The sequence below is a fragment of the Naumovozyma castellii genome, chromosome 3, assembly GCF_000237345.1.
Source record: "Naumovozyma castellii chromosome 3, complete genome".
Lineage (NCBI taxonomy): Eukaryota > Fungi > Ascomycota > Saccharomycetes > Saccharomycetales > Saccharomycetaceae > Naumovozyma > Naumovozyma castellii.
This window is the reverse complement of record NC_016493.1, coordinates 1,109,957-1,135,674: the sequence shown is the minus strand read 5'-3', so window position 1 is coordinate 1,135,674 and position 25,718 is coordinate 1,109,957. Positions and strand designations below refer to the sequence as shown.

General features: G+C 35.7%; 13 protein-coding genes and 2 non-coding genes across 15 annotated transcripts; 6 read left to right on the top strand and 9 right to left on the bottom strand.

The window, feature by feature from the left end:
• The first annotated feature begins 508 nt into the window (after window positions 1–508).
• On the top strand, window positions 509–628 carry NCAS0Ctrna2L. Its single transcript has 2 exons — window positions 509–547; window positions 584–628. It is a non-coding gene; the product is annotated as a tRNA-Leu (tRNA).
• A 255-nt stretch (window positions 629–883) lies between these two features.
• NCAS0C05590 (uncharacterized protein) lies at window positions 884–3,067 on the top strand (the record flags this gene model as incomplete). Its single annotated transcript, XM_003675865.1, has 1 exon — window positions 884–3,067. The coding sequence occupies one exon, from the start codon at window positions 884–886 to the stop codon at window positions 3,065–3,067; it is 2,184 nt and encodes a 727-aa protein (XP_003675913.1).
• Window positions 3,068–3,208: 141 nt separating this feature from the next.
• NAT2 (Nat2p) lies at window positions 3,209–3,889 on the bottom strand (the record flags this gene model as incomplete). The annotated part of the gene is made up of 1 exon (XM_003675864.1): window positions 3,209–3,889. One exon carries the CDS (start codon window positions 3,887–3,889, stop codon window positions 3,209–3,211), a length of 681 nt encoding a protein of 226 aa, XP_003675912.1.
• Window positions 3,890–4,204: 315 nt separating this feature from the next.
• On the bottom strand, window positions 4,205–4,672 carry RPL24B (60S ribosomal protein eL24; the record flags this gene model as incomplete). The annotated part of the gene is made up of 1 exon (XM_003675863.1): window positions 4,205–4,672. The coding sequence occupies one exon, from the start codon at window positions 4,670–4,672 to the stop codon at window positions 4,205–4,207; it is 468 nt and encodes a 155-aa protein (XP_003675911.1).
• An 869-nt stretch (window positions 4,673–5,541) lies between these two features.
• On the top strand, window positions 5,542–6,819 carry GPC1 (glycerophosphocholine acyltransferase; the record flags this gene model as incomplete). Its single annotated transcript, XM_003675862.1, has 1 exon — window positions 5,542–6,819. The coding sequence occupies one exon, from the start codon at window positions 5,542–5,544 to the stop codon at window positions 6,817–6,819; it is 1,278 nt and encodes a 425-aa protein (XP_003675910.1).
• A 106-nt stretch (window positions 6,820–6,925) lies between these two features.
• CCM1 (Ccm1p) lies at window positions 6,926–9,487 on the bottom strand (the record flags this gene model as incomplete). The annotated part of the gene is made up of 1 exon (XM_003675861.1): window positions 6,926–9,487. The coding sequence occupies one exon, from the start codon at window positions 9,485–9,487 to the stop codon at window positions 6,926–6,928; it is 2,562 nt and encodes an 853-aa protein (XP_003675909.1).
• Window positions 9,488–9,741: 254 nt separating this feature from the next.
• CGR1 (Cgr1p) lies at window positions 9,742–10,113 on the top strand (the record flags this gene model as incomplete). The annotated part of the gene is made up of 1 exon (XM_003675860.1): window positions 9,742–10,113. One exon carries the CDS (start codon window positions 9,742–9,744, stop codon window positions 10,111–10,113), a length of 372 nt encoding a protein of 123 aa, XP_003675908.1.
• Window positions 10,114–10,970: 857 nt separating this feature from the next.
• On the bottom strand, window positions 10,971–13,013 carry RRN6 (Rrn6p; the record flags this gene model as incomplete). The annotated part of the gene is made up of 1 exon (XM_003675859.1): window positions 10,971–13,013. One exon carries the CDS (start codon window positions 13,011–13,013, stop codon window positions 10,971–10,973), a length of 2,043 nt encoding a protein of 680 aa, XP_003675907.1.
• Window positions 13,014–13,999: 986 nt separating this feature from the next.
• TRP5 (tryptophan synthase TRP5) lies at window positions 14,000–16,123 on the bottom strand (the record flags this gene model as incomplete). The annotated part of the gene is made up of 1 exon (XM_003675858.1): window positions 14,000–16,123. The coding sequence occupies one exon, from the start codon at window positions 16,121–16,123 to the stop codon at window positions 14,000–14,002; it is 2,124 nt and encodes a 707-aa protein (XP_003675906.1).
• A 550-nt stretch (window positions 16,124–16,673) lies between these two features.
• On the bottom strand, window positions 16,674–17,837 carry RPL3 (60S ribosomal protein uL3; the record flags this gene model as incomplete). The annotated part of the gene is made up of 1 exon (XM_003675857.1): window positions 16,674–17,837. One exon carries the CDS (start codon window positions 17,835–17,837, stop codon window positions 16,674–16,676), a length of 1,164 nt encoding a protein of 387 aa, XP_003675905.1.
• Window positions 17,838–18,719: 882 nt separating this feature from the next.
• NCAS0C05500 (uncharacterized protein) lies at window positions 18,720–19,754 on the top strand (the record flags this gene model as incomplete). The annotated part of the gene is made up of 1 exon (XM_003675856.1): window positions 18,720–19,754. One exon carries the CDS (start codon window positions 18,720–18,722, stop codon window positions 19,752–19,754), a length of 1,035 nt encoding a protein of 344 aa, XP_003675904.1.
• Window positions 19,755–19,919: 165 nt separating this feature from the next.
• Window positions 19,920–20,942, bottom strand: NCAS0C05490 (casein kinase II subunit alpha/alpha'; the record flags this gene model as incomplete). Its single annotated transcript, XM_003675855.1, has 1 exon — window positions 19,920–20,942. The coding sequence occupies one exon, from the start codon at window positions 20,940–20,942 to the stop codon at window positions 19,920–19,922; it is 1,023 nt and encodes a 340-aa protein (XP_003675903.1).
• Window positions 20,943–21,305: 363 nt separating this feature from the next.
• On the bottom strand, window positions 21,306–21,402 carry NCAS0Ctrna2K. Its single transcript has 2 exons — window positions 21,365–21,402; window positions 21,306–21,342 (listed from the first exon to the last, which is right to left on the bottom strand). It is a non-coding gene; the product is annotated as a tRNA-Lys (tRNA).
• Window positions 21,403–22,166: 764 nt separating this feature from the next.
• On the top strand, window positions 22,167–24,140 carry NCAS0C05480 (uncharacterized protein; the record flags this gene model as incomplete). The annotated part of the gene is made up of 1 exon (XM_003675854.1): window positions 22,167–24,140. One exon carries the CDS (start codon window positions 22,167–22,169, stop codon window positions 24,138–24,140), a length of 1,974 nt encoding a protein of 657 aa, XP_003675902.1.
• A 200-nt stretch (window positions 24,141–24,340) lies between these two features.
• Window positions 24,341–25,504, bottom strand: SGT1 (co-chaperone SGT1; the record flags this gene model as incomplete). The annotated part of the gene is made up of 1 exon (XM_003675853.1): window positions 24,341–25,504. One exon carries the CDS (start codon window positions 25,502–25,504, stop codon window positions 24,341–24,343), a length of 1,164 nt encoding a protein of 387 aa, XP_003675901.1.
• Between the last annotated feature and the right edge of the window lie 214 nt (window positions 25,505–25,718).

Genomic DNA, 25,718 nt, shown 5'->3' with positions numbered 1-25,718 from the left:
CATCGTGTTATACGACATGACTTAATAGCAAAATACGTTCCAACAGAATCCACAGGAATTTTAGGCTTTTATTATATACTACTAATTAATGATTCAGTAGTATAAAATTAAAGTGTAAAATTCCTCTGACTTCTTTATGTAATGTATATAAATTGTATATAAATTTTTCATTATCTTTCAATTGTCGACGACTCTTAAATTGGAAGATTTCGACACGTGTATTGATTAATTCGCGATGTTTGATAAGGATTTACAAATTACAATATACCAACTAAGTAATAAACTAGTAGTATATATATTTAACGTAAATTCCTGTATTTCTTTATATATTGTATAATTATAGTGTATATAGTGATATTCTCTTTATTATCGAAGATGCGCTCAACTTGTGTGTTGTCCACCTCTAGGTTACGTAATATGTCGGGTAACATTATGGTAAATCAATACACACGTGATCAATGTTAGCTGATCACACTATCTGTTTTGTCACAAAAATACAAATTGATATGGTTGTTTGGCCGAGCGGTCTAAGGCGCCTGATTCAAGAAAATTAAACTTCTTGACTGTGGAACACCACAGGAATACTCAGGTATCGTAAGATGCAAGAGTTCGAATCTCTTAGCAACCATTTATTTTTTTAGTTTTTCAGCTTGAAATTTCTCCGCAAAAAGGAACGTAGCCTTTACATCAAGTTCTTTTGAAACATGGTGATATTATATTGTTCCATCTTCATTCTTCAACTTGATAAGAAAGACAAAAGTGGCAATCCGCTAAACATCTTTGTCCAATTTGCTATTTCTACAGCACCTGTCTGCTTATCTGATTATAAAATAGCTAGTTATACGACTAGCAAACAGGAAAACACTACTTTAAAGCCACAGTTATGGGTATTAAGAAATTCTTCAAATTAAAGCCACCTGAAGAGGAAACCGTGGAACAAAATAGGGAAACTTTAAATGAACTAGGTTATACAACCAAGAACACAAATAGGAAACGGAAAGCTAAATTTTCGGCATATGGGAACTTCGCAAGAGATAAGAATCAAGATAAAGTATATGCTCCACCAGGATACGAACCACAGTTTAATGAACCTGAACAAGGGCAGGATGATCTAAATAAGGCTGATATCGATGCTGTAGAGCCCGAGGAGGATTTAAATGCTACTGCGAACACTGACCCATATGGTTCTTCATCTTCTGATCCATACGCTGCAAGAACTGATCCAAACTCCTACTCTTCATATGATCCATACGCACAGTTTAACAAGAGCACGAGAACACAACAACCTACAAGGAATGGTTATCAGAACGTGAATAGTTTCAATAGTTCAAACAGAGCTGCAAATCCTTATGAAAATGGCTATTCAAGTTATAATGCATCATCAAGTAGAACTTCAATGAATAAATTAAGCAGTGGTGGTGATAGGCGAGACCCGTACTCAGCACCACCTGATCCTTATTCTGCAGATTTGAATGCTGCGAGAGAAGATCCATATGGCAGTGGTAGAACAAGGTCACCCATAAAAAAGGCATCGCCACAGAAAAGAATGGATCCATATGCTGCAGTTACCGATGATTCGGCTTCAATGAACTTGAACCTTGCCAAGAATGAACTGTATGGTAACAGTGCTACGTATGGAAGTTCCAATGATGCTTCTTCCATGAATCTGAATGCAACAAGGAATGGGAATCCCGCTGCTGCTGGAGGAGCAAATAGCTACAAACCGGTTAGACATAGAAGTCAACTATCAGCAGCATCTCAAAAACGTAACCCATATGAAAATATTCAGTCTGCTAATTCAACACCATTGTCAAGTTCTCCTTATGCATATTCATCCAATTCCTCCACTCCTGCACCTGTATCGGGAAGCAATCCATATGCCACATTGGGAGCTGATCAATACACTGTGGGAAATGCTATGAATAAACTATCACCTAGACAACAACAACGTTTAAATCCATATGATGCATCTAACAGTACTCCTAATATACCGAGAGGATCTGATTTAGCAACACCTTCACCTTCTCCCGCTTTCAATTCCGACTTGAACGTTGCAGAATTGGATAATGATGATAAATCAACAATGAGGGCAGAATTCGAATTCGAACAAACTTACGACCCAGCACAAAATAATGAAACTATCGCCGGCGATGATGATGGTATCGATTTGAACGCAACTTTATCTGAGACTCCAGCTGATAAAAATGATTATAATTGGCAACAACAACAACTATTACAAGAAGAAGAAGAACAATATCAATCGTACGGTGATGGATATGGTAACCAATATGGCGATGGTCAGTCCAGAGGTTATAAGACTTTTGAAGAAATTGAAAACGAGGAGAAACAAAAACAACAGCAAGAGGAGGAAGAAGAAGTGGATGAAATTAAACAACAAATTAAGTTCACTAAACAAAGTTCTGTGGCTTCCACTAAGAATACATTAAAAATGGCACAAGATGCGGAAATGGCTGGGATGAATACATTAGGTATGCTAGGTCATCAAAGTGAAAAGTTGAATAATGTTGAAAGAAATCTAGATCTAATGAAAGTACAGAATGTGGTGGCTGATGACAAAGTTAAGGAATTGAAAAAATTGAATAGAAGTTTGTTAGCTGTTCATGTAAGTAACCCATTCAATTCCAAAAGAAGAGCCCGTGATCGTGAAGAGCAATTAAAGAATCGTAAGATGGAAGAGAAATTAATGTTTGAAGAAACGAACAGGCAGTTATATAGCTCTACGCAAAGGATTGAAGGCGCACTAACAGGAGACACATCTTTGAATCATGGATCAGAAATTCGTGAAAGATATCAAAGACAAAATATTCTTGAAAAATCCAAGAGGTATCAATTTGAAAATGATGAGGAAGATGATGAAATGGAAATGGAAATCGATAGAAACTTAGAAAAGATTCATCAAATTAGTGGAAGATTAAAGAAACTGGCCATCTCCACAGGGGAAGAATTAGAATCTCAACAAAAACGTATTGGGAGAATTGAAGAAGATACTGATAACTTGGATATTAAGATTCATATGAACACTCAAAGATTAGCAGGTATCAGGTAATAATAATGTGCATTTAAATATTTTTCTAATCTATATTTTTTATATATATAAAAAATGATAAATTCAATTATGAAAAGTCTTCTTGTTTATGTTTCCAAAGTAGATTGGTATAATGGATTAATATATGGGGTTTATTGTTATTTACATGAGTCCATTGAACCATTTATGTCCCTTTGTATCTGTAATCTTACGAATTTGACTAGCATTTGTTGGATCAGGTTTTATAAAATCATTTGGATTCTTCGTCTTGAATCTCATCTTTGCATTTTCTCCAATAGTTGAAAGCATCTTATTACCCTTCCCAATATTGAATCCCCAACCTTTTAGTAATCTAACCGTGTATGGTGTAATTGCAGCAGTTAATGGAATTCTAACAATGATTAAACTCTTATGAATTCCGTATGCAATTAAAAATTCAGTCAATAAGGGACTTTTCTTAAATTTTTCCCAACTCGATGATGTTTTCGATAACTTCACTTTCTCATTTTCCTTCTCTTCATCGATGGCTATATCAATCTCGTCTTTGGCGTTCCAACCAATCATTTTTTTCACTTTATCCTTATATTCTTGAATAGTGTCTTTTCCCAAGGAATGAACCAAGAGGAAACAGAGTGGTAAATCTATCAAAGTAATTCCGAGATACACCACCAAAGCAGTAGACCCATATTTAGACATCAATGCCTTAATGCCGCTCTTCTTGGGTACATTCTTCTGTTGAGTTGCAAAATTTCGTGCCTGTGCCCTTAGATTCGACTTAACTGTGTTTCTTATTAATATTGATGTGGGAGAAGAACGTAATATTCCTAGTCTAGTGGAAAACATCTCATCAAATATATAATCTTTCTTCTGGCTGGAAGTATTGCTGTTTTATGTTAAATAATGATAAGTGATGGAAAGTTCCCATGATTTCCATATTCAGATCTCATAATTTTCCACCCCGAAGTGATTATTAATTAGCATACGTAAAACTGCAATAAACCATCACAAGACTGAAGTAGAGACTACAGAGTATTGCGTTCGGGAAATACAAGACATCGACTTCATTTTGAAGCTCATAATCAATTTTTAGAATACTTGTTTGTTAAACGTTGAGGAATGAAAGATATACAATATAAAGGGAATTAAAAATTATTTATCTTAACGGGAGGTAGCAGCAACCTTTTGGAAGGCACCCTTAGCTTGTTGCTTGGAGACCTTGGAACCACCGGCAGCAGCTAACTTAGCCTTTTCAGCCTTTCTAGCAGCCTTTTCAGTCTTCTTCTTTTCCTTGTCAGCCTTCTTCTTTTCTTCTCTGGAAGCCTTTCTAACTTCTGGCTTAACAGATCTTCTTTCCTTGATCAAATCTAAAGAGGCACCGACAATTGGTCTTTGAGCCTTGACAGCCTTTCTAGTTCTCTTCTTGGAAACTTCTTCAGTGATACCCTTCTTATGGTGTCTTCTGTATAAGACAGTCCAAGCAACTCTTCTTGGGTTCTTTCTTTGGTGGAACAAAGAAGCAGACTTAGAATTTTGGAATCTGAAGATCTTAGAGTCACCACGGATGAACAAAGTACCTCTACCTGGGTAGATCTTGTTACCGGAAAAGGAATCGATTTCAACCTTCATTTCGTATTACTGTTTGGAATTGATGTAAAATATACATATTTCTTGTTAGTAAATCTATTCATTCTTGCAATCTATTGATAAATCTATGGGAGCAGTGACATTGACCGAGCTGCTATTGGGCAGATTAACGATTGGGTTCCTTAGTTTTTCAATATTATTCTCTCCAAATGGGGTTTCATATTTCTTCATTATCAAACAAACATTGTTTACTCATTAACAGTTGAGTTCATAAATTAATCAAAATCATCAATCACTCATATAATAATTATTCCATAGTAGTAAATATTACGCTCATATATCATTCTTGTTCATAATTCAGTTCCATTTCACGGTGTAGGGTCAGTCTATCGTCATTCGTATCGCACAGCTCATATCATATAGTTCTCAACTCAATTACGAACATACCTCTCGAGCTCGTTGTTGGATCTCTCTTTTTGGTTTGAAAAAATAGAATAACTAGTAGCACCAAGTTAATAATAGTCTCTTCTAAATGGTATTACTTTCCACTAACGTCATAACGGCAACACCAGCGCGGACAGAAAGAGAATTGGGTTGGCTAGACAGAAGTCAGTTGAGGCAGTTGGAAGAAGTTAGGCGGATGTCCTGTCTAGCATTTAGAAAGAGCCGTTTCCATCTTTCCTTGTTCACCGCGTTTTTCAGCTTTTCAGAAATTTTAAAATTTCAAACAACGAAATGTTGGGATTGCTTTTGGATGTGTGGGTGGCAGTCACAAAACATTATAGGGGCGGGTGATTACATAATTAAAGGAACAATATTATGATGATCTACACAAGATCATGTTCTTTCTTCGAGGAACAAAAGACTAAATAACTCATACACAGTAACACACAAACAGCGCAAGCTTAATAATGTTAGAGACTGACTCCGAACCTGATATTAGGGGAGATTTTAGTATCTCGCTTTCCACTATCTTAGAACTATTGGACCCCATCGCATCCAAGGTCACAGCAAGTTATTATCAGGGACAAACTTATATACCGAATGCTACTACTATCAAGAAAAAATTAAAAGCCCAAACTGACAGTCTCAAGTCCTTGACGGAAGAAGAACGAGTTCAAAAATTGGAAGAATGGAAATTGAAGATAAAGAATCGAATGAAGAGACTAGATAAACCCTTGGATTCTATCTTCTTCAAGAATAGTTCAAGATTGGAAAAGGCATTCTATCCATTTACTTTATTCAACATTTTCTTTATTGGGTTTATTATGGGGAAGTTTCCTGAATGGTTCCACATATATTATACTATTCTATTATTCATGTTGATGCCCGTTAGATTTTACACATATTACAAGATCAATAGTCATTATTACATGGCTGATCTTTGTTATTTTGTTAATTTCCTATGTTTACTGTTTATTTGGCAATTCCCGGACTCGGTAAATCTTTTCCAATCCTGTTTTGCCTTTACCTTTGGTTCGTTAGCTTTTGCTGTTATTACTTGGAGAAATTCATTAGTGTTGCACTCTATCGATAAGACCACTTCATGTTTTATTCATATTATGCCCCCTACAACGATGTACGTCATATTTCATGGACTACCAGAACGATACAAATTGGAAAGATTTCCAGGTGCTTCCACAGCCAGGAATTCCATTAATCTTAAGAGTAATATATTATGGACATCACTGTATTATCTAATATGGCAATTGTCTTACCATTATTTTATCACTATGAGAAAATCATCCAAGATTAAATCAGGACAAAGAATGACAAGTTTTGAATATTTGACTACACATCAATTTAAAGATTTTTGGGCTGTTAAATTACGTGCCCCATGGCCCATGATCATTTACATCGTCTTGCAATATTGTTATCAGTTATTTACTATGCTTTTATGTGGTATCTGGCTACGTTACAAAATCGCCGCATTATTTTTCCTATTGTTTATCTTCCTTTCAGCCGCTCATAATGGTGCTACCTACTATATTGATTACTATGGTAAAACGTTTAAACACGAAGTGGATAAGTTACGTATTGAAGTGGATAATTTACAACAACAATTAAATGATAAGAATATTCAATTGGATTATTTGCTTGTTGAAAGAGATAAAGAATCTGGTGCCGATTCTGTATTCAATAATATAAGCGATATTAGCAGTAACATGACAGATTTCTCGGAAAATTAAGAAGGTACAAAAAAACACTAATTATTTTCATTTTCTTATTATTTGTTATTTACAAGTACGTCTATGAATGTTAATATTTTATTATATACAGATTCATCTTTTTCAGTTAGAGTGCCAACTCCTGTAATTGTTCATCAAGAAGAGCTACCTTAGATTTCTTCTTGTTAACTATCTCCAATAATCTAGATGCATTTTCTTGATCTTCCACTTCCATCAATTTATGATGTAATTGTTTTACCATATGATATGTCCAATTAATATGTCTCTGTGATGACAAAATAATACTCATCGCATCCACATACATATTTTGACCAACAAAATATTCAACCATTAACCTAGCAAATTCGGTATCCAAACTAACTCTTTCCCTTTTTTCCAAATTGTTGAAATAAGCTGTCTTTCTAAACAGACCCCTATCTTTCCAGGTTTTAGTAGCTAAAGTAGAATCGTTAGTCATTGTGGCCAATTTCATTTGGTATTCATATATAGTTCCATTAGCTAACATCTTATACCTCAATGAACCGATGTATTTTAAGAGGTCTTGGTTTTTGTTGATATCGTCATTTTTCAGTTCAACAGTATTCGCACTAGGATCTATTTTTTCTTCTTCTTGTTTTTCTTCTTTTTTGACAGTTTCAGTAATTTGTAATTTACTGTTATAAAACGATTCAATTTTTTCATCGAAATCCTTTTGTTGGAAAGTGAAAGAGTTCAATCTTGCTAAAAATTCATTTTTATTCTGTAATCTTAAAGGAATAGTCAAATAGGACCCCATACAGATTGGATTAAGTATATCTTGATTGACGACTTGTCTCCATTGGGCTATTAATGGGAAGAAACGTGCTTTGAATTCAGATACATTCAAACTAGAATGGACCATATTATCGACATCGACTTTAGCAATATCATTTTCCAAGTATGAATCACTTAATCCATTTGTTATACCACCAAACTCTAAATTGAAACGCCACATGGCATTAGATTCTGCAAGAATCTCCTCCGAATTCCCTAAGTTGATAATTGGTAATAATGGGACGATAATACCTTCAGTAGATCTTCCTGAATAATCAACACTATTCAAAATGTTTCTCCTCAATTCCATTCCTTCATCAAAACTAAATGACAGTGGCAGTTTATCAGGTTTGAATTTAGAGTATCCTATAAATAGACGGTTCAATAAACTTGCCTGTAAGGCTTTCTTCCATATGCTTACGATGCTTGAATTATCATTACTTTCATTTCGGACTTGGAAGAATCTTTTCATAATGCACTTGAAATATAAGGCTCTGGTCAATGAGACATCCCCATCATATGCTGATAATGTAAGCATAGCTGATAAAATCTTCTCATTTTCTTCCCATCCACCAAGCTTAATTAACTCGTGGCAATATTTCCAACCCATTAATCTTAACGATTCTTGTTTTCCATCACTTTCCATAGTATTACCACTACAAACCGCCAATACCTTAATTAAAATAGTTAACGTATCCACGGATGGAATTAACTTCATATCAGAAACTTCGTGGAATAAATCAATAGCCCTAGCATAATCCCTTTCTTGCATGCAGATTTGTAGCATTTTATTATATGTGATAATATCAGGGGAATGTTCCTTCGATAAAAATTTCATGGTGGAGAAAATGTTCCATGCCTGTTGTGGTAAATTCAAATCCCTATAGAATTGAATTATTGTCGTATAATTAACCCTGTTGGGTGTCACATTATATTGATTTTTAAACCTAGTCAAGAAATAATTCATGGATTTAAAATCTTTGGCTTTCTTAACATAAGTTATGCAATAGTTTAAAGAATAAGAATTCATCTTTAAGCCTTTTGGAAGTAAATTCGCATCAAATCTATCCATGAGTTCCTTCATTTTTGTTATGACAGGATCATTGGTCTGAGATGGAAGTGGCGTCAGCCTTGATAAGTTTTGGAAAAGACATTCGTACATGCGTTTATTATAGGTAGCAAAATCTCCGCTACATGACTCTATTAACATTTCATCTAACTGTTCAATGGATTCTAATGATAAATTATGGATCTTTGGTAATAATTGAAAAGTAATAAGATTCAAACTAAGACCTTTCAGTTTCTTTTTACTTGAATACAACTCTGATATAATTAAGTTCCAATCCTGTTTATCTTTTCTAAATAATGAAGACATTACTAAATCATCATTATTGATTCTTTTTTTGATCTCCGTTGGTAATAACTGCTCCATTTGAATATTTGAGGTTTCCCTAATTAATGTCGATAAATCAGTAGTATTGTTAGTCGAAGCAGATGACAGGAGTTGATGTTCTTTAGTTATGACGGGGATTCCTTTCGCAGATGAGATCTGGTCAAAAATCTCATCGACATTCTTTGTAACATCAGTGTTGGGTAAGTCCATTTTTTCATGATCAGAAGATAACTTCAATTTCTCACTTAATCGTCTGGTATATTCCTGAATTTGTTTGATCTTATATTCCAACTTTTCAGGATCTTCCAATCCCATGACCTCATCCACTTGCAAATCACGAAGACTCACATTCTTAACTTTTCTCTTTCGCCTTCTTCCCGTGGGACTTGGTATAACTATCAACCTTTTCGAGCTTTGAAGACATAATAATTTATCTTTCGCAACCGTTGCTGTACCATATCTTAGAGTTATTCGTGTAAACATATATCCCTTCCACGCTGTTATTAGGTATGAGCCAGTGGATTACTAACTGCACCATGTGTTGTGACGCTCTTACATATATACCATAAAGTTACGAAGAAATACGGTAAAATACTAATGAAATGTGTACGTTACCCGCAGTACGTGAAAAAATTCCAAGATGAAAATAATGCGATGAGCTTTGAAAATATTTCACTAAATTATTATGTATTCTTTATACGTTGAAATCTTCTCTTTGAAAGTCTACCCAAGAGAATATGTCTGATATTATTGAGCCAGTGGAAACTGACATTGCAAAAACTAGGGGTGCTACCGTCAGTGGGAGATCATGGAAAGTGGAAAAGCAACCATTTAGAGCTAAGAGTAGAGTCGTCAAGAACAAGAAACTTACGTCTTGGGAATTGAAGAAACAAAAGAGACTTGAGGATAAGCAATTCAAGGATAGAATTAAGGCATTGAAGGAGGAAAAAGAGGAAGAACGTAAGAAGAAAATAGAGGCTCTAAAAGAAAGAAGAGAGAAACAAGAAGAGAAAGAACGTTATGAAAGATTGGCTGCAAAGATGCATGCTAAGAAGGTTGAAAGAATGAGAAAGAGAGAAAAGAGAAACAAAGCTTTGAAAGAACGTTGAAATTAAAACTAGCATGTAGTATATAAGCATACGGGTCTATGTATATTAAAGGAAAAAGAATTCGTAAAACACAGTCATTATTCTCTCATTGATTATATATCCTTTCTAAACGTTAGGGATCATATATATGGATACAAGGGTTTGAGGATAAAAAAACTGAGAACAATTAAACGTTCGTTTTTGGTAGACACTTTTTAGGGACAATGTTTCAATTTAACGAAATACGATTTCTTACTATCCCACCACAAATAACTATTTACGTGAGGCGTGTTCGATTTATATTGTTTGATTGGTTCATTGAAGGAATAATTCTAAGTCTTAGACATATAACCTAATGTAATAATTATTTTTTCCGAAGAGTATATTAGATGTCTGACCCTTAGTATTGTACCGTCAAACACAGAAAAATCCAATTTTTTTGTTATTTTACACCTTGATGTTCATTATCTACTCAATGTACTTGTTGGTTTCATTTCTTAATTCCATTCTAGTGTATTTGATGGGAAAAGTAATGTGCTCATAGTATGTCGGTCAAAAAGGAGATAATAATTGCTGTTGCCGGCTTTACTTAAAACAATCGATGCCTTTCAAATACTGCAAGACTGTATGAAATCTTTATTTGTAATACTTTTTCTTTGCCTATCCTGTAATAGTAAATTAGTTTCCAAATATTTTTTTTTACAGAGCAACTCTGGGCATAATTGGGGGGAGGTCAATTGACAGGGTCAATAATTCGGCTTCGTTATAGACGCCTATTCTTAAACTACGGATTGCGACCCCAACTGGTTAACAAGTAGGTGTTTGAAGATATATAATACTCTGTTGCTATTGGATTATTAAATAGTTACATAGATCATTCAGCCAAAGCCACCAACCTTCTTCTTCTTCCTTTTAGACTTCTGGGATCCAGCTCGTTGGGAACCTCCAATGGAAAAAGATGAACTCATACCCGCTGTGGCGGGTTGCATTAGTGTAAATGCTGGAGTCATTGTATTAGGCAATGTGCTTGATAATCCATTTACTTGAGAATGTGACATTAAATTCTGTGAGAAATTAGTGCTCGTCAACGGTGGAAGGTTACTTTTCGAAATTTTTCCTTGGTTGGGTCGTAAGTTGTTACCTTTGGAAGTTCTTGGTTGCGATGATTTAATCGTTGGAATTTGGGATTGGCTATTTAACAAGAATTGAGGTTGGCTGCTCATTGGGATTGTAGAACGGAAAGTTCCGAGTTGTTCATCGTCTTCATCTTCTAGATCAGAGGTATTATCCCATTGATCGATAATTGCCCGGTATGGTTCACCGAGTGAGTCGTGGATGTCTGTTTCTAGAATTTTGTAATTAGAAACTTTAGTAAATTTTAGTACGCTCCAAATGGTACTTGCTATGGTTTCTTTTGTTAAACTTTCTGAATTCTTGGACACCATGTCCCAACATTGCAATAGTTTGTTGTAGAGCATATCAAAACTACCGATTTCTTCATGAAATAACATCTTACATATACTCTTCAAATTTGTAAATGAAATATTCTGCTCAACATAATAGTCCATAAATTGTTCCAAGAAAGATTCGAATTCTGACAGATCTTTAAAATGTTTGGGTATCTCGGTCAGCTCCTCGATTGAGCGACAAAGTTTCGAATTCTTCTTCAAATTTTCCATATCAGCCCAAATAACTAAAACATCATTCATGGCAGATGAAAGACGGTAGCCATAGTCTTGAAAGATATCTTCATCTGCTTTTTCAGGAGCTTTTGATTCATTGCCACTAATTTGAGTTCTGATCATATTTGTAAGCAGAGAGTCAAACTTGGAGGAAAGTTCAGTCACCATAGAGGTACAATCGATTCTCATACTATCATAACCAGAAGTATAATTATCTGACGCAATATTATTACCGATTATAATCTTGAAAATTTCTGATGTGTCATAAGTTCTCAAAAATGCTTGTGAAAGTGGGAACGATTTCGGCTTGTTAAGATTATTGTTATAGTCAGGAGGATATTTCTCTCTTGAGGTTGGAAACACTAGGGTATGAATACCATTTATTGATCTAGGAACATTAATCAGTGTGGAATATCCGAGGGTTTGAAGAAGTTCATCATCATCTGTAGAATAAAACGCATGGCAAAATAATTTATTGTGCCTCTTCGATGAAATATAAGTCACGTACAGAGTTCCTTCGATCATTTCAACAGTTTGAACAGAAATCTGTATAGTTAAATCGTTAGGATCAAGATCATGTTTCCATGAAACTTCTCTTATCACGTTATTAGCAGCATTTTTTGTGCGCAGCACAATAATTTCCTTTGAAGTAAGTAAGAAACCAAACGTATCATTGATTGGTTTATAATCTCGGAGATTTGACCATGACTTTGCTTCTACCATATCTAATTGCCAGTTATTTTGAAAATCTACCTCAATAACCTTGGACCTAGAAAATAATAGCAATCTTGAATATCCACAGGACCAAGCAATCCTTCTCCAATTGGACAGTTCTTCGATATCAAATGCACTTCCCCTTGATTCATTTAAAAGATGTAGTTCCTTTACCTTTTGGTTTTTCATGATTCTTGGAATACGACCAACTCCCCAATTACCCTTAATGTCAATCACAGCAAACTCTTGTACATCCCATGGGTTAAAAGCCACGTCTGAAAACGGAAAATCACTGAATTTATTAAAAGGTAAAGGATTATAGAGAGTATAATCCATTTCATAGTCATTTGAAAAGATGCTATGGATTTTTAGTATATGTAATGAGTTTTCAGTAATTATACCGAGGCAATCAGATGATTTCCCCATCTCTTTTGCCATTGTTGGAATTTTAATTGATTTTATCGTTGACCTAAAATCTATTCGAATGCAGTTACTGCTGGGTTTGTTATTCCTAAGTATTGACATGTTAAGAATGGAAGAAGCGTGTCCTGAAGCATATGCAATGATTGGGAATTCATCCCTACCTTTTCTTAAATCGGACGTAGTTTGAAGATAGCCTGTGACAAGAAGTTCTCCAACAGATGGATCAAAAGTCACTATCCTTTTTTTATGTGACTTTACATCTTTTTTCTGTTGTCTTTCTATAATTTATGTCCTTCAATATGCTTCTTGGAACAAATGGATGATTGGATAGCGGTGTCATCTGCTTTACATCATATGAACGATCAGATTTCATTTCAACATCTGGAAATAACTTAAAATTGGATGAAACTTAGGTATCAAAGGACCCCAGCTAAACTTGGAAGATAGTATATCTTCCCAGAATTCCTCATCTTCCGCCTCATAATTAAAATATTCTTCATCATTTCCACTAGTGATAGTACTCGATGAATTTCCTGATTGGGCATCAATATCAGATTCATGATGGATAGCTATAGGTTCCAAGTCAGAAACAATACTAACATTTAAAAAATCTTGAGGGAAAACATCCGATTGAGCACCCCTCCATAATTTTTCTTTATTAGGCACATCTAACTTGCTTTTAGCAGCTGATGATAAATATACACTTGGACTTTCGATACCTATACCAAGTTGAGCGCCGAAAGGTTGTCTCCTTGGCAGGTAGTTCTCATTCATGCTCCTTCTCCTCGGTTCACCCCTTTCAAATAAATTCAGTTATGGCTTTATCCTTTTCGTTTCCTATGGAAGCAGCATTCAAAATGTTAATCTTAAAATCATCGATTTTTTCTTTCACTTCTCGAAAATATTTCTCCGTCCTGGAATTTTCAGAACAATGGAAAATGTACATAATAAATATACTGCAAAATAATGTTTTATCTATAACGTTATTGCTTTAATATTGTATCTATATAAAAAGGGCTTCATTCTAAGTACGACCCTATTGTATAACTATTATCTTTGTTCATTAATTACAGTCAATATAAAAGAAATTAAGCAGATGGGTCAGCTTCAAATCTTAAATCCCAACCAATTTGTGGTCCCAATTTTGGTAAAACTTCAGCGACACTTTGTACATCCTTGTCACCTCTACCAGAAATGTTAATAATCAAATGTTCTTCTGGTTTCATTGCCTTAGCCAGTTGAACAGCACCGTAAACAGCATGAGATGATTCTAAAGCTGGAATAATACCTTCCAATTGTGATAAGAGTTTGGAACCCTCTAGTGCTTGAGCATCAGTGGCAGCCACGAATTGGGCACGACCGGTAGATTTCCAGAACGCTAGTTCTGGACCGACACCTGGGTAATCTAAACCAGCTGAGACAGAATGGGTATCGTGAACTTGACCGTCTTCATCTTGAAGCACGTAAGTTTTCACACCGTGGAAAACACCTGGTCTACCCACTGTTAGAGTGGCAGAATGGTATGCAGTGTCAATACCGTCACCACCTGCTTCGACACCCAATAGTTTCACGGAAGTGTCATGTTCGAATGGAGAGAACATACCAGTAGAGTTAGAACCACCACCGACACAGGCAACAATAGCATTTGGTAGTTTTCCATCATTCATAGCAGCAAATTGCTCCTTGGTTTCCTTACCAATGACACTTTGGAAAGTACGCACCAAAGTTGGGTATGGATGTGGACCAATAGCAGAACCCACCACATAGTAAGTATTCTTTAAGTTTGTCACCCAAGAACGGAAGGCTTCGGATGTGGCATCTCTTAACGTTTGAGTACCATTTGTCACTGAAACAACTTCGGCACCTAGAATTCTCATTCTGAAAACGTTTAAGGCTTGACGACGGACATCTTCAGCACCCATGTAGACAGTACATTTCAAACCGAATTTGGCACATGCAGTAGCTGTTGCGACACCATGTTGTCCTGCACCAGTTTCTGCAATGATATTGGTCTTACCTAACCTTTTGGCAATAAGAACTTGTGCTAGAGCGTTATTAATCTTATGAGAACCGGTGTGGTTTAAGTCTTCTCTCTTCAACCAGATTTGAGCACCACCACAATATTCAGTCAATCTTTCAGCTCTATGAAGAGAAGATGGACGACCAATGTAAGAGTATAATGATCTGAATTCTTCCCAGAAAGTTGGGTCGGCAATGGCTTCTTCGAAACCCTTTTCTAATTCACTTAGACATGCATGGAGAGCTTCTGGAACATATTGACCACCAAATTCACCAAATCTGATTGGATGTTTATGCTTTTCATCAAATTCGTTTACTTCCTTCTTATGATTCTTACCACTAGCAATTGATGATTCCTTTAGTTCGAAGTATTCATCCTTAGTTAGTAATTTATGCTTAACACCAGCAAGAATTTCTTCCACGTAATTCTTGGAAGTATCATAACATTTACCCTTAGGAGCTTCTTTACAAAGAGTAACGATCTTAGAACCAATGACAACACCATCAGCTAAAGAACCCACAGCTTGGAAATGTTCTCTTGTGGAGACACCAAAACCGACGGCAATTGGGATTTCCTTAGTATGTTTTCTTACTCTTGCGACTAATTGATCTAAATTAGAAGCTACTGATGTTTGAGCACCGGTAGTACCCATTCTTGAAACGACATAAACAAATGAGTCGGCGATATGAGACAATAATTCTAATCTGTCATCAGTGGTAGAAGGTGCGACTAATGGGATCAAACTTAATCCCACTTCGGCGACAAATCCTCTTACTTTAATGGCTTCTTCTGGTGGTAAATCAACGATGATGAACCCATTGGCACCTGCCTCAGCGGCATCTCTAATCAATTTTTCTTCACCGTAGTTTAAGATAGGGTTGTAGTACCCCATTAGGATAATAGGAACTGTCACACCTTGATCTCTTGCTTGTTTCACTAAATCTAAAGTTTGTTCTAAGCTAACACCATTTTCTAGGGCAACAGTATTGGAAACTTGAATGGTAGGACCATCAGCAATAGGGTCTGAGAATGGCATACCTAATTCGATGACATCTACACCACCATCTTGGAAACCTTTTAAGATTGGAATAGTTTCGTCAACAGTTGGATAACCTGCGGTCATAAACGTGACTAAAGCACGACGATTTTCTCTCTTAGCCTGGGCAAATGTTTCTCTTAATTGTTCAGTCATAATGGTTATTTGCTTTTTATGGGTTTACTGTCAAGTTTTGAGCGAATATAATGTGTAAGATTGAAAAGATTTGTTTAAAGATATATCAAATTGGTTCGAGCTCAATGTTCAAAATTTTTCAAAACCCGACGATGATTCATAAAGCCGTGCACCATACCAAACTATGACACAATCTTAACATATTGATGGATAGTCCCATGTTTACAGATTTACCAAGTGAAAGATGGGAGGGGAACGTTCAATGGATTGTTAGATAAAAGTGGTGTATTAAGACGTAAGGTCGGTTCGGTTTAAAAAACGCTGATTTCACCGCTAGAGATATAAAGAAAAAGAGGACAATCTAACCAATCTACTTATGTACATCTGAATTTCTTTTAGATGATAGTATGTCTAGATATTATATACAGAAGCAATACTCCGAACCATTGAAGGTTCTCTTTGTAAATAACTGATAATTTCTTTTAAAAAAGGAAGAAAAGATATTGATTCAATGAAATAAAAAAAATATTTATTTATCTATTTATTTATCAAAGGTCAATTAAAAATTTCCTTATAAGTCCTTCTTCAAAGTACCCATGAAAGCACGCTTTTCAGCATCAGTTTGGAATCTACCCTTACCGAACTTGGAAGCAGTGTCAATCCACTTCAATTGAACGTCTTCGACGGCCTTTCTGGAAGTGTTAGTGTACAAAGACTTTCTCAAAGTAACAACTCTCTTTCTAGTACCTGGAATGGAACCCTTAACCATGACGAAATCGTTGTTGATTTCACCGTAGTGGACGAAACCACCCATTGGGGTAATAGTCTTCTTGGTTCTGTCAAAGTTGGTAGAAGCGTTAGAGTCATCATCACCCTTACCGATTCTGTAAACCTTGTGGTTAATAGAAGTTCTGTGATGGTAACCTCTTTGACCAGCTCTAGCAACAGTCCACATAACGTGGGCTGGATGCCAAGCACCGATACAGGCAACCTTTCTCAAACCTCTATGGGTCTTTCTTGGTAGCTTCTTGGTACCCCATCTGTGGGTAACACCTTCGAAACCGTGACCCTTGGTGACAGCAACAACGTCAATCATTTCGTTTTGTTCAAAGACGGCATCGACAGCGACGGTCTTTTCGAAATGTTCACGAGCCCAGTCAACCTTTTCAGAGATGGAACCACCGTTCAATTGAATTTCAGCCAAATGAGCCTTCTTTTGAACTAATGGAGTCTTTCTGACTTGAGTGTGGACCAAGACTCTAACGACGGAAGCGTACTTTCTAATTCTAGCCAATTCCTTTTCAATTTCAGCACCATCTTGAGCGTACTTAGCGGAATACTTGGTGAAAGCCTTCTTCTTAGACTTGTACCAGTTCTTGTAGAATCTTCTCTTAACTTCATCGGACAAATGTTCAGCCCAGACAGTAGTCAAAGATCTCAAACCTCTTGGGGTTTCAACGTAACCGACAACACCGACAACAACGACAGGTGGAGTGTCGACAACAGTGACGGCTTCGACGATTTCACGCTTGTGGAACTTGGAACCTGGTCTGTCCAAGTCTCTGACAATGGTGGTCATACCGGCCTTGTAACCTAAGAAGGAGGTTAAAGCGACTGGCTTGGTCTTGTCATCCTTTGGGAATGACTTGACTCTACCTCTGACGGAGACGGCTCTCTTTCTTGGCAAGAAACCTAGATGACCGTGACGTGGAGCTTCGAACTTTCTGTGAGACATGTTTGATTATGTGTGATGGGTGATGTTCTGTGATTTTATCTGGAACGTGAATTGAGAGATGCAAACAAGATGAAGCTTCCCTTCAAGTAGTTTATGAAATTTCAAATCTTTTATATCTTCTTGTGCGTCGGTGCATGAAAAAAAAACATTGAAAAAATTTTCCATCTCAGTTTCCATTTCCGTTTGACTGCTTTTTTTCTGTGAATGCGGTGTCCTGATGGAAAAGACATTGGGAAAAGTTAGGTCAAACGTCAATCAAAAAATGGCACAAGAGGTAAAGTATATGCTCAAATCGGGTCAATCGCATGTGAGTAAGGTAACAAGTGTATCGGTACGTACGTGAGTGTGTATGTATGTAGAGTACCAAATAAGAGGAGGGACTTCTCCCCCGTCAGGGGCAGAGTCTGCCGTAAACAGAGTTAAATTGGCCCGAGTCCCTGCTTTTCCTTTCCACACAACAAACAAACATACGTATTGAATAAACCTGTGGTGACTACAAAATAAATAAACGGACGGATTCGGCCGTGTTTTTCCTTCCCATTCTGGAATCTTCTTGGCGGCTAACAGTGAGCCGATGCGAAAAATGGAAAAAAATGGAAAATTCCGCCGTGGGAAATGCTGCCAAAAGAAATAAACGCGGGGGTCCTCGAGGTTGTGCGGGCGTTTCTGGGCGGGCCGATCCGAGGTGTAGTTTTCCTTTCCCCCGTTTCTTTTTCCTGTATTGTCTTGTGATGGCGGTGTATTTAAAAGAGACAGACTCTGGTCCCTGTTGCTCGGTGGTACCCCCAGCTCTGCTCCTGTCGTTATATAAGAAGTATACCACAGTTTACCACTACACAAGCTAGCTTAGCACATACCACATACCCCGACCCCGAATAACAGATGACAAGTTTAGACGATACCATAATATCGCGTCAAAACTTGATGTTGTTGGATAACGTAACCAACTATCAACGTCCAGCAATAGACTATTTCCATCATAAATTCAACGAAAACAAACTGGAAATTCCTTTAAGTTGGACCCTGCTTTTGAAAATGAGGAAACATAAATTGTTAAGATTGCCCAGCTGTTCCATTGAAGATGACATGGATTATAAAATCTATTTGGTTAGATTGCATCATTGTCTGTGGAGAAGATGGTCCATAGATTATTATCATTTGGACAAATGCAAGGCAGATCCTCTCTCAATCAATTGGAATAAAGAAACGGATGTTACCGTACTATATGGTCCCGATTTAACGGCCAGTAATAATGATAATGATAATGATACCAAACAAAAGCTAAACAAGATAAATGATAAAACTAATACAACAATAACTACAACTAATAATAATATTCTAAAACACTCCATGAAGGGTCAATCGGATATCGATTCCGTTCTCGATGAAAATACAAATAATTACGCCTATGATACATATTCTTCATCCATTGACTCCAACACATCGTCCATATTCGATTCCAATTCAAATACATGCATGAAAATTAAAAGTAATTCCAGTCAAGGTTCTAATAATTCCATTAAATCTGCATTAAAATCATCATCACCATCATCATCACATTGTAAGAGTAAATGTGCATTAAAATTTAAAAATACAGTCCTAAGAAGAGACATTGATAAATATGGATATTCTCATGAATCTAATATAAGAATCAATGACGTCTATGGCCTAAGAGACTTGACCATTCAAGATTTGATTCCACGTGCTTACTCGTATGATTTCGAAGATGCAGATGATCTACCACGTGAACATCGTCATGAACATCACCACCATCATCACCACCATCATCATCAACATGACAAATGTGATTCAAGCTTCGAATTCGATGATACTTTCCTAAAGGAAAGAGAAGAAAAGGGGAGAGAATTCAGAAGGAAACTTTCAGAAGTAACAAATGATACCAGAACTGTCGTTTAATTAAAATTGTCTAATTATTATGACTACTTTTTAGTCTATGTAATATTTAATAAGATCAAAAGTCTTCTTTCATCACTTAATTTATTTATTTTTTGCATTATTATTAGTATTATTACTGGATTGACTACCTGCTACTTTTATATATATATAATTACAAATGTGCGCCTAACTTTCAAACTTGGTCTTGAAAAATACATGGTCCATTGCCTCCTGTGCTGTTAATCTCTCTTGATGATCATATCTTAGTAAATGATCAATTAAATCAACCATTTCAGGAACTGCCAATTTGGTGGCGTCAGAGACAAAATGGTCCCATGGCCTTCTGGGGAAATCTCTCATTATAGTATCATATTCACTTGGTAATTTTAATCCATATTTATTCAAATATGCCAATAATTCCTTAGTACCTAAAACAGCAGCAATTCTTACCAATTGATCAGGGTTAGATGACCCTTTAAAAAATGGTTCTCTTTTAAATACAATAGCTGCAAGCATACAACCGACAGACCAAAGATCCAAAGAGTAATCATACTGATTTAAATTCACTAATAACTCAGGCCCCTTATGATAACGTGATGCCACACGAACATTATAATCTACACCAGGGTGGTAAAACTCAGCAAGCCCCCAATCAATTAATCTTAATTTTCTTTCCTTGGGATCAATCATAACATTTTGTGGTTTAACATCTCTATGCATGATACCCATGGAATGACAATAATTTAAAGCGATTAATAATTGTGTAAAATAGAACTGTATATCAGGTAATGTGAAAGTGGGATATAATTGTCTAAAATCCATATTTTTTACTTCTTCGAAAATTAATGCCGGAATCTTTGATCCTGGATCTTGAACAATATCTAATAATTCAATAACATTGGGACCTCCAGTTAAATTGGTCAATATTTTCAATTCACGATAAATTTTCTTCATCTTAACAGGTTTTAACACTTTAATAACACATGGAGTTTCATTATTAACACATTCACCACTAAACACTTCAGAATATTTACCACGTCCAATCTTTGTTATGATTTCATAATCGGAAATTGTCCCCCACTTTATCGTAACACCTTGTTCATAATCCCAATATTCTTGAGGTCTCTTCTCACAAGCGTCTTTAAATACTCTAGCTTCCGAATATACTCGACCCGACTTGTTGTTTAATGATGAAGGTGGTAATGCCATGATTGGATGAAAACGTCTACAAACGAAGGAAGTATGACAAAATTGGATGGGTGAATGGATGGGTTCCTTACACTCTCAGTTTCCAATCTCTTTACGGTTACGTATCTATGTTACTTAACACACATTGATGAATCCATTTCCTTGAAATTTTTTATTTTTATTTTTTTCTGCATTCTGAGTTTCCAATTTTCAGCGCACAAGAAATGAAAACAAACGTGGTGTCATTAATTAAACCACATTGAGTACTTAACGCACTAGAAGAATATTGCTTTGTAAAGGTAAAAGGATGCAAATAAAAAATTTCCAACCTTCTTTTAAGTTTAGTAACTTTAGAAGTCAGTCAAAGAAAAAAAAAATAAAGAACTCCTCATAGGGGGCTCGAACCCCTGACATTTCGGTATCCTTGGTTTAAGACAAATTTCTTAAAAGCCGAACGCTCTACCAACTGAGCTAACAAGGATGAGTTCTCTGATTTTGGGCTTGAAATTATTTTCCCATAACCAGCAGTGAATTTCCTCAATCTTTGCTCACTTTTATAGTTTTAGTAAGGAATAGTGAAAGATCAGATGAACTTTATACAAAATGTAAATACTTATCTACACTTTATGGGTATTCGTATACTCTCCATGCTGAATTTTTGTATTTTTCGTAATTTCTTGCCAAACGACGGAAAATAAATGTATTCACATTGTCACATGCCTACGTACAGGGGAAATACAATCAATGCTCAGTTCTATTTGTTCATTCAATGCGACATCTTGTCTTATTAATGCTAATGTTTATTTATGTATACGAAATTACGTAATATGTGCGAGAATTTACCGCGCATACATATCTGCAGGCCCGTTTCGGAAATTGGTAAATAAGTGATGCACAAAATGTAAACGTCAAAAAATGTTCCAGGCAGATCCGACGTCAATCCTTTATCTCATGAAATGGCACCACCAGGCAGTATAAAAGATCACTGCTTTTGACAATCCGTTTCAGGGAACGGGCATTCTCTTGGATCTGGTGCTTGTAACACCAACGAAAGCACATTCTATCACTTGGAACACCCTGCCATCGTCATTATTACTGTCTGAGTCATTTTATAAACAGGATTTTAAGCTCATTTCAAGCTACTTAGAAGAAATATTTAATAATATTCAGCAGAAGTACCAAATCATTGGTTATTCGAATTCGGAATTAGTGCATAAGGAAAAATTGATCTTTCAAAAACTCACTATGATACTTCAAGAATCGTTAACGGATGCTGAAGATAACTTGGAAGCTGTTTTAAAATATGTGGAAACGCAGCAACGATTAGTACGTGGAATGTTATTTAGTTTAGGGGACCCTCATGGCATCTCTTCAATATCCGATTTATTTATCAGAAACTCTGTATTATTAAATGAATGGAAAAATATGTCAAGTTCTCCAAGGAAAAGTAGAACATTGCTGGTCCAAAAAGACATTTTTCAAAGGGCCGCAAATGAGGTTTATAGTAAATACATTCCAAACTTGAAACGAGTATTGCTGCAACTAATAAAATTAAGCACGATAATAGCAAAGTTTCCCGATACCATCCAAAGTTTAAAAAATAAAGAAAAAAATATCATTTCCATTATTCCTGAGACAAGTTTATTGATCGATATGTCAAACATGTTGGATTTACAAAAGCTGAACCATGAGCAGTTTTTGTTTTTTATAGAGAAGTATGAATCCTCCCTCTTTGGCACCTCTAATCAAATATTTATTTTAACTGAACCTCACTTCGAAAATGTCTGTCATATAACTAGAGTATGCAAAAAGAAAGCCCAGTATTTTTCCTTAAAACTTAAATCAATAACTGAGTCAACTTTAGCTCTTATAGGAGTGCTGGGAGAAACAGAAATTAAGCCTTCCGATCTCAATTTTCTTCGTACTTATCATTCTTTTAAAGTGATCGACAACTCCACTCTGGATAAAGCACTGGAAATGTTTGAACGAATCCAAAATTTGTATTACCATAGATGTGAACAAAGAGGTGTTTTATTGAAAAAATGTGTTGCTCTTTGGAACAAACTTAATACCACAGAAGATCACATCTCGAATTTTTTAAAGACAAATTCTCGTCTCACATCTAAAGATTTGGACGCAATTTCCACTGAATTTCAAAGATTGACTCAAATTGATATTAAATGTACTACCATATTACTAAGGGAAAAAATGGAAGAAATTCAAATACTGTGGTCACGATTAGATATCAAGCATAGTTATAGAAAGCAATTTTTAAAGTCCATTGAAAATAGCAAAGATGTTAACTCAACCTTGGATCTTTATAATTCTGAATTAAAAGCCTTAAGAAGAAAAATAACAACCTTTGATCCAATAATGAATTGCGTAAAAGAATTACAAATATTAAATAAGGAAGCCGTCCACGTTGAAGAAAGTTCAAAGCATTCAGAAAGATTAACCTCGAGGAATTATTATAAGATCTTGAAGAAGGAGGAAAATCTTAGAAATAAAATTAAGAAAAGAGCACCAAAAATTATAAGGGAATTGGGAAATAACTTAAGAAGAACTGAAATAAATTCCGGAGAAACTGTCACCTTTGCTGGTCAAAGGATAATGGATATTGTACATCATTTAGACTTACCATTCGACGAGAATCCTAACCACTCCTCAAAAGTTTTATTGCATACCCCAAGACGATCAACAAAGTGTATTTGTAATGACACAAATAATACAGTTGAGGTATCTCAAAACAGTAACTCGATAATAGGACGAAGTTTATTGAAGTTGATGTCACCTGTAAATACAGCACTTTTATCTCCATTCAAAATCAATAAATTTTCATTAACATCTCGCAACCCAAAACCTTTTGGGGAGAAAAGTGAGGGCCAACAAGCCTTTTCCCTCAGCTCACCTATTAAGCAAAAGCCCAAGATACCAACAGATATCCCAAAATCGTTTATAAAGCCATTAATTATTCGTCCAATAAACTCAAATATTGGGGATGCAAACACCCTCATTAGCCCTAGGACTCCATTTAAGTTTAACAATGAATTTAATTTGCATAGTCCTTACAGGGAACCAGAAAATAGTAAATATTTCTTTACTAAATCACCTGAAGGAAAGGTTAAGTTAGAGATCTTTTGGGAAGATCTCCATGATGGTAACGAAGATTTTTGTGACTCAACTGACGTCAGTATTGTCTCTGAAACTTGTGTAAATTGAATAATATTTTAGAAACTGAGATATATAAAGCATGTTTACTGTTTGACATGAAACTGAAATTATTGTTTGCGATTAATAATTAATGCAGGCAAGTTCTTCGATGAAAAATTGATCAAATTTAAAAAAATTTCATATATTAATATAATATATTCTATAAACTAGGGAAAAATATAACGACGAGATATTCTTAAGAAACAAAATTACCAATGCTTTAGTTCAGAACCTTCGGGTGGAGCAGGTTCCACTTTACCTTTTGACACATCTTCCCAATTAGTATTTAATGTAGTTCCATTACTTTCAATGAATGACTTCATCATTGCACGTCTTGTATCAGGATCCGCACCAGCATATAGTTTTTGAAAGAACTCGTCCGCTGAACCCTTCTGATCATCATCTTCTTCTTCTTCATCAACATCAAGTTTTGACCAGTCAATTTGTTTTTTTGATGATGACGGGTAATTTAATGTGGAATCAGTGCTAGTTTCATTATTTGTCGATTTCACGAAACTCTTAGCAGTTGTTTCCATCTGATCTGATTTGTATTCTAACGTCTTCCATTGAAGATTTTCCAGTTTGGTGAATGTCAATTCTAGTTTCTTGGAGAAAACATGTAAAGTTACATTTTCAGGGTCCACTTGATGTGATAATTTCATTTCATATTGAAATTCAGAATGGGAATTTGGAATCTGGTACGATACGTTAAGTGTTCTTTTATCAATAGCAGAAATCTTAGCGTTGATATCACTTTTAGTTGTTGGTAAGTTACCAATAAAGAGAGATAATGTCACTTTGTTTGATGATTGATACCAATCACTTCTAAACTTAGGTTGTGTTGTTTCCGCTGCTAATGGCTGTGGTATATCAGCAGGTTTGGGTGAAGGAATGTTTGTTGTTTTTGTTGGTTCTATCTTAGTTGTGTTCGAAGTCGTTGTGGTGGTACCCTTCTTAGCCATTTTTTTCAATTTTGTTTCAAGTTTTGTCTCCCACATGGGCAAAGTAGGATCATTATATCCCAAATCCTTGCAAAGTTGAAGATTCTCCTTAGCTCTCTGGAACTCTTTCAGATTAAAGAAATAAATAAATATACGGAAATGGACTAATGCAATCTTTGATCGGTCACCTCTCTCTTGTGCAACATTCAACGCCTTATTCAGTAAATCTAGCGCATTATGCAACGTTTCATCGCTATGCCAATCAGCGAAACCAAAATATAACTTCTCTAAAGATGCAGCCTTGTATATGAGAGCCGTGATATTTTGCGATGACTGCGATAGAACTTTATCGTACAGAGTTAAGGCCGTTTGTGGATCCTTCTTATCATATAATGTCTTGTATGCTTGCTTCAAATCGTTTTCGATAGCCATTGTGATAGCAAATCCCAACTAGGTACTGCCATCTGGAAAAAGAACAATACGTGTAATCCCCATCTGGTGTCATTTGTTTAAATCTGCATCTTATCCGCGTCGGTGTCTAACATGAAATTTTGGTTTGATACCATGGAAACGTTTTCGTATTTTTTGTTACGGTAGAGAATAGTTTGAAAATAATATTTATTAAGAAAAGAGTTACTACGTTGGC